The sequence below is a fragment of the Helianthus annuus genome, chromosome 10 (assembly GCF_002127325.2).
Source record: "Helianthus annuus cultivar XRQ/B chromosome 10, HanXRQr2.0-SUNRISE, whole genome shotgun sequence".
Classification (NCBI taxonomy): domain Eukaryota; kingdom Viridiplantae; phylum Streptophyta; class Magnoliopsida; order Asterales; family Asteraceae; genus Helianthus; species Helianthus annuus.
Window position 1 is genome coordinate 5887950 of NC_035442.2, and position 7515 is coordinate 5895464.

A 7515-nucleotide genomic window follows, 5' to 3' on the forward strand; every position below is an offset into this window, starting at 1 on the left:
ATACGAACATGTTTACTTTAGGCGTGGCAATTTTACACCACTCGAGACTGTTCGTTCAGTGTTTACGTCTATGATCCCGGCCAAGTCTTTTCTTATACCCTTCACCGAGAAGCCTAACATTACATTTTCCTTCCATCTCCACGGATCTTCTCCTTGACCCAAAACTTGTTGTAGAAGTAATGCCCTTAAGCCCTCCCACTCGTTTCTTTCTTCATCACAGTTGGGTAGCCTACTCCACTTCCAGTCCCACAGTACCCCACCCTGGTTCCTCTTGTAGTTTTGCTGCACCTTGCTCATTTTATTTTTAGCCAATCCGAAAATCAGAGGGAACTCATCTTTTAATGGCCGATTAGTCGCCCACGTATCCATTTAAAATAACGTTCTCCCCCATTTCCTACCCTGCTCCTAAGGCATTGGTTCACTTCCATGCCCACCTTTTTGAAGTCTTCGTCCACCCCAGCAATTGTTTTTCATACACCCATTAATGATTTTTTTTACTGGAATGTTTTGAGCGCTCCTCCTGTTCCGATGTAATGCTTCTATAACCTTGACCCATAGCTGCTTCGGTTCTTCTTTAAGCCTCCACCGCCACTTCATCAAGAGTGCCGGGTTCATTTCTCGAATCCCCCCTACATCGAGCCCACCCATGTTCTTTACGGCCACTATTCTTTCCCACTTCATCCAGCGAATTTTATTCAATCCCCCACACCCTCCCCATAGGAAACGTCTCTTGATTCCTTCAAGTGTTTTTATTACATTCTTCGAAGCTTTATATAAGGACAAGAAGTAATTTGGTAAAAAGCCCAATACCGATTTTACTAACGTAAGTCTCCCCGCAAAAGATAATAATTGTGCTTTCCAGTTTGACAGTCTCTTATTAAACTTATCGATTACGTCTTTCTAGCTCCCCACCATGGTCATATTCGCACCAACTTTCATTCCTAAGTACGTGAACGGAAACAGACCCATTTTACATTTTAGGATATCGGCCAAGTTTTTGATTTCTGCTTCACTCATTCCAATCTTGTACAGGAAGCTTTTTTTGTGGTTTGTTTACCTTTAACCCCGGCATCAAGAAAAATATTCTCAATATTCTTCGCAATGTTTTCATATTATCCACATCCCAAGAGCCCATAAAAATAGAATCATCTGCGAAAAATAAATGCGATAAACATGGGTCGTTATTAGGTAAGTCTATCCCCTTGAACACACCCGACCCTACTGCCTTTACCATTAATACATGAAGAGCTTCCATTGCAATCGTAAACAAAAATGGTGATAACGGGTCGCCTTGTCTTAGTCCCCTCTTGTGTTGAAACTCCCCCGTTGGTGTCCTATTGACTAAAACCGATGCTTTATCGGAGAACATGATACCCATGATCCATGTTTTCCACCTGGAGGGGAAGCCCAAGTGTGTAAGTATCAAGATTAGGAACTTCCAGCTTAATGTGTCGTAAGCTTTCTCTAAATCCGCTTTGAACAAAAATACTTGTTTCTTTTGTTTTTCGCCCACAAAACTAATTCGTTTAAAACCAGTGGTCCATCCACTACATTTCGGTTAGCCACGAACGCAGACTACTTATGTGATATGATACCGTTTAAAACCCCTTTCATTCGAATAGCCAATACCTTGGAAATAATTTTGTTAATGACACCGATGAGCGATATGGGTCTGAAGTATGATAGTGTAACTGGATCACTCACTTTGGGGATCAATGATGTGAACGAGGCACTACATGATTTCTGAATAGACCCGTGCACATGGAACTGCTCCATCTTGTCCATCACGTTACCTTCTAGTTCATTCCAAAATTTCTTGACTAAGGCGAAAGTGATACCCTCGGGCCCCGGCGCCTTATCCGAACCGCACTCTCAGACTGTCGTCTTCACTTCTTCCCGCGTGAATTTCTCAATCAACCGGTTTTCTTCAATATCTGATATCTTCGAGAATACATCTGGTGGCATACAAGGTCTCAACGCCACTGGTTCCGTAAACTTCTTTCTCATGTTCTTTTGTACGTGTTTCATAATGGTTGGCGGGTCTGCAACCCATGAACCATCGATCCAAAGACCATTAGGTTTACTTCTTGCCAGATTGCAATTAACAACTGCATGGAAATACCTGGAGTTCTCATCCTCATCCAATATCCACTTCGCTCTTGCTTTTTGTTGATAGTCTTTGGCTTTTCTTCGAAACCACTCTCTGACCTTTCTTTTACATTCTCTCCTTGTTTCGATTTCATTTTCCTCCAACTATCTTTCTTCAGCAGTGGCATCTAGTTTTTTTATCAGGTTGATGGCTTCCATGAATTCTTTCTCTTCAACCTCTTTATTAGTTTTTCTCCATTTTTTACTTCATCCTTGTCAGCTTTCAGTTTAGACCCCAACAGCAGGTCTTTGAAACTTTCTTCCACTTGATAGTCTAGGCCTTTTTTCACTACCTCCATCAGGCCCGGGATATCCAGCCAACTATTAAAAAATCGGAACGGTATTGGGCTATAATATGTTCTTCTTGTAGCTAATATTAGTGGACAGTGGTCAGAGATTATTCTCTCTAGTGCTCTGAGTGATGCATTCGGCCACTGGGACATGAAGTCGCTACTTACTAAAGCCCTATCTATCTTGCTCAGTTTCTTACCGACGCTCGACAGAAATGTGTATCTCCTACCCGACATCCGATACTCTAATAACCCTGCTGCACCAATAAAGTTGTAAAAATGTGGTGCATTATTGCTATCGAAATTGGTGTTCTACCTGTCTTCTGGTATACGAACTTCGTTGAAGTCTCCAATTAATAACCACATCCCTTGCATTGAGTTTCTAATAGTCAACAAACTATTCCAGAACCGTCTTCTCTCCGTACCAACGTTTGGTGCATATACATTCACCATCATTAGTTCTACCTTTTCACCTATCAATTCACCTTTGAGTAATACGAAGTTTTGGTCCACCAATTCTAGTTTTTTTCTAAATAAACCTGGGTTCCAGATAGATAATATCCCTCCTGATCTTCCTGCTGCGTCAACCTTAACGTAACCCATAGCCGTTACATCCAGAATTTTCGTATCCTTGCTTCTGACATGTTGCTCAGTTGAGTTTCTTGTAATGCTAGAAACCCCACATTGTTTTCTTTGATGAGGTCCTTAACCAAAGACGCCTTCCCCAATCCCCCTGCTCATTTCACATTCAAAGTTACCTAATTCATTTGACCCTAGCATCCACCTGTTCATCGTTGATGATCTTCTCAATTTGATATTCCCTTCTGGCCAAATTGATCCCAAATGCTACCCTAACTTCCTTTGTACCCCTTAACTCGTCCTCAGCGTCAGCGGCTGTGCCTGATTCCATATTTTCCTCGGGATTCGTATCTGGCACCAGAGTGTAATCGGACCCGACATCGTCTTCTCAACGAGTGGCCTTTATCCTCCCACAGGTCGTCCGTCACCCTAATTTGTTTGCCTCAGACCTTATTTTTTCTCAGCCTGAATTTCATCTTTGTTGACTTTTTTCTAGGGTTCAACCTTGTTTCATCTGACAATTCCACGTTTAGGTCTATACCCATGTGTTTCCTAACCTGGGTATTTGGCTTGAGTGCATTGCTTTTTTACTTCAACAATGAGGCTTCTCTTTCTTTTCTTTTGGGCTTGACCACCTTGTTCCTTAAAAGCTTCCTGGGCCGGCCCATGGTAATCTTCATTTACATTTTTATTTGGTCCATCAAACTCACTTGATTGCATCTCAGATTCCACCTCGTTCACGCTGACATTCCCTCCTGCATTAATATAATCTACCTTGGGATCCCCATTATTACTAGCTACCTTGACCGGCATGTCTTCAGCCATCATTACTTCCTTTTCTAACCCTTCGTTATCCGATGTTTTTGACTTTTCTATGTCCCCATGAGACTGTTGGGTTGCCTCCTGACCCCCCGTCGGAGAACTCGCCAGAGTTGCCGGTGAACCTGGTTCTCTTGGTGATTCTGACTCCTTCAAGTCATGATTTGCAGACGTTCCGGTCTCATAACTATTGTTGTTCTTTGTGATGAACCTCGGGGTCCATGTCTCATCAAGCTCGGAGACCCATACGTTGAATCTAATTACTTTCCATGTAAGCCCAATCTTCTCGTTTATATTGTTCCCATGATTAACCAGGATACCTATACTATCCATCGATAAGTTTACGTCCCAATTATCCGTATTATACCCGTTAATCACTCTCCTATACTTCCCCGCTATCTCATTCATAACTACATCACTCCATAGTTGCACTGGTACACCTTTGATTGACAACCAAACCAATCATTGATATGGTATCACTTGGCCATCCCAGACATGCAGGTCTTCCAACTCACTTTCCCACACCTTTCTCACTCCTTCCAGGAATTCAAGCTTTGTGTTCTCCTCATCAAACGTGGCTATGAATCCCAGCCACCTATAAATCTTAAGAAACCTCCCTGAATCCTCACATGTGCCTTCAATTTGTGTGCTTTCTTCAGTCCTTCAAAGTTTTTGAAGCATTCCACGAAAGCTCTGCATCTCCAGAGTTTGACCGTGTCCGCATTTTGGTGGAAATGTAGCACCCTGCTATCTTCCAGTGACACATTTGTCTTTTTATTACCCAACAACGTGTCTTTCCAATGACTCTGTCCTCCCCCATAGCCCGAGTGACTCTGCGTTTGATTATACTCCCCGTTGTATCTTAGGTTGTCCTGCATCTGCATCTGGTTATCCTCCTCTAACTCGGTACTCTTATTTTGCCATACCCTGCCCTTATCAGCCTTCAATTTTCTATTGTCTTTGTTGTACTTTATGATGTTGGCCTTTAGTCTTGCATTGTTTAGGTTAACCTGGTTGCTTGCTTTCACCATCTTGTCTGCATCCCGAACGTAAGCGTAGCGTAGAAAACCAAATCTCCTACCTAGTGTGTCCTTCTTCTTGGCGATATAGGCATCAACCAACCATCCTATGTTTCTGCACTCCATCCATAGTTCAGTGTCCGACATCCACGTTGGGATGTCAGTGACATAGAACGTGATGTCATCCTCCCTTCTTGGTTTTCCGATGGCTTCCCCTTCTCTTACGCCCCGGTTAGGGTTTTGCTCCGTCGGCGGTAACTCCCCCTCATCTCTCTGCTCTCTCCATGATTTTTGTGTAATAATTGTTAATTGATTTCCAAAGTTATTATTTGTTTCTTGTTTTCTCGTAAGAATTATATAACCATCAAACATTAATTGCAATTAACCATCATAAAATTTATTTTTTTCTTGCTCACGTTACTTTTATATTTTCTTTTATAAATCTATCATTTTAAGTTCATTTTCTCATAACCCACCTAATAGAAAAACGAATCAATGCAGCATGTTTATACCAATACCAGTGCGTATTTTCCAAAATTACTATTCAATAACGTGTACCTAAAATGCATCGATCAGTGATGTATTGCAAAATACATCCTTTATTCGTGTATAGTTTGTATAAATTATCATTATTTATAGTTTTGTTTTATTTAGAATTACGTGCTATTGATCATATTCACGTTTTCCAGGTCTCGATGCATAAAGTTGATGAAAATGGAGTGAAAACGAGCTACAATGATGAAACACCAAGTCTTGGAACAAGTAAAAAAGAGTTAGAATAATTTTTGGAATTTTTGGGATGTTGAAGCTTGTGAAAATTCGTAACTTTCTGTGAAAATGAGGCCTAGGTGCTACACCTCCCCCTCAAGCAAGGAGCTACATGCAACACCTAGACCCGTGGGAAGGATTTGCTGAGTTTTGGGGCTAGGTGTAGCATGGAGGATATGCTGAAGACCCCGTCGCGTGACACCTAGGGGTAATTTCCGGAAAAAGTTGATTTTTGTTGCTGGATCTTCATTCCAAACATATATATACTTCATAAACTTCTACAAAACCCTAATTACGAACCAAGAAACCCTAGGCGACCTTTTGGAGCAGATTTTAAGGTTTTTGGAGCGTTTTGGCTTGCAAGAATCATCCGGTTGAAGTACGGAGCGTGGAAGTGAAGATTGTTCGGGTTTTATCTCCCGGTTTTCTTTAATTTCGTGTTTTCAATCTTTTCCAATGAATTCTTGTTTTGAACTTGATTTGTTTATTTTAGACATCATGTTTCTTGGCTAAACCCTAGATACTACCTAGACAAGATGATAGTTTGATTAAAGTTTGGATCTTTTAACGGTTTTTATTGTTTGATTATGGATTGATTTCTGAAAGTAAAGTGTTCTAGAATTTCTGATTTGGTGCGTATGCGTATTTACTTTTGGTTGTTGATTATTTACTGTTTCACATAGATTTTGGTGGATGTCTTTCACATAATAGATCTGTGTTGATTATTTGCATCCTTGCGGGTTCGGGTGATCTTTGGGTAAATCGGTCGATAGCCTTAGAAACAGTAATTAAAATATAATTAGAAGTAAGTATTCTGCTTAACTTGTCGCTGAGAGGCTCGAGTTAGTTATTAGGTCGCGGTGCAGTATATAGCTAAATTAGATTTTGAGAGAAGTCGATGTTAGTTCCCTAATTGCATTTGTGTCTAGTAAACCAAGTCAGAATCTAGAATTGCCTTAGATTGTCGCGCTTAGAGGTAGATAGTCGTATTAGGGCACTTTTAGAATCGTTAGAGGACTGAGAGGAAATCTAACAGTCGGTATACATAACAGCCTTATAGGGTTTCCTAGGTTTCTTCCTGAGAAGGGTCGGGAAGTCTTAGCATTGAAATACCTTAAGGTTTAGTATTTTACGATCCCGGCTCCATACAACAATAATATCGTTAGAAGTCCATTCACAGTTAAACTGGATTCAAGTCTAGGTAGTCCTTAATCTCATCTGAAGTAAAACCCTAGTCTTCGTTCGTACTTTAGTTTAATTTCATTTTAAGTGCAATTTTAGGATTTTAGTAAAAACCCCCCTTAAAACACAACAATTGTTTAATCGTGTCAGTGTCTAGTCTAAATAGAGTCGTTAACGTAATTCATTAGAGTCTTTGTGGGTTCGACATCCGGACTTACTTTTTTGTGCTAGAGTCGACCGGTACACTTGCCGGTGAGTAGTTTAGTCAGGTTAAAGAGTCTAGATGTTTATTACTTGAGTCTTAATTTAGGGTAATTTTAGTTTAATTAGTTGAACTACTTTTTCCACATCAAGTTTTTGGCGCCGTTGCCGGGGACTCTTGGCAATTGCGTTAACTGCTTTGTTTGGATTTCAACTGATATCGTTACGTGCTTTTTGTGTGTTTGTGAGTCGTAGGAGTCCAAGTAGTTTTAGTGTCTTTTTCGTATTTCTTTGAGTCTTTTATTGGAGTTGACTTACTTGTTTTATTCTTGGTTTTGCAGTTCATGCCCCACACCCGTTCGCAGGGACCAGTGAAGCCACCAATTGACAAGTCTTCCTTCTCCACACCAATCCCTCAGGTTCGAAAACCCCCAACTTCATCTTCAGCCCTTTCTGACTCTACACTTCCATCTAAACCACCGAACTACGACTTCACCCCGAAGTCATCA

At 40.9% G+C, this 7515-nt stretch overlaps 1 protein-coding gene across 1 annotated transcript; it reads right to left on the minus strand.

Annotated features, from left to right (window-relative positions):
- Nucleotides 1–1009: 1009 nt before the first annotated feature.
- On the minus strand, nt 1010–1378 carry LOC118482582 (uncharacterized mitochondrial protein AtMg01250-like). The gene has a single exon (XM_035978110.1). The coding sequence runs from the start codon at nt 1376–1378 to the stop codon at nt 1010–1012; it is 369 nt and encodes a 122-aa protein (XP_035834003.1).
- Between the last annotated feature and the right edge of the window lie 6137 nt (nt 1379–7515).

Bases quoted from the DNA above. Each gene is read 5' to 3' on its own strand.
- LOC118482582 (XM_035978110.1), bottom strand. From the start codon at position 1,378: ATGGGTATCATGTTCTCCGATAAAGCATCGGTTTTAGTCAATAGGACA.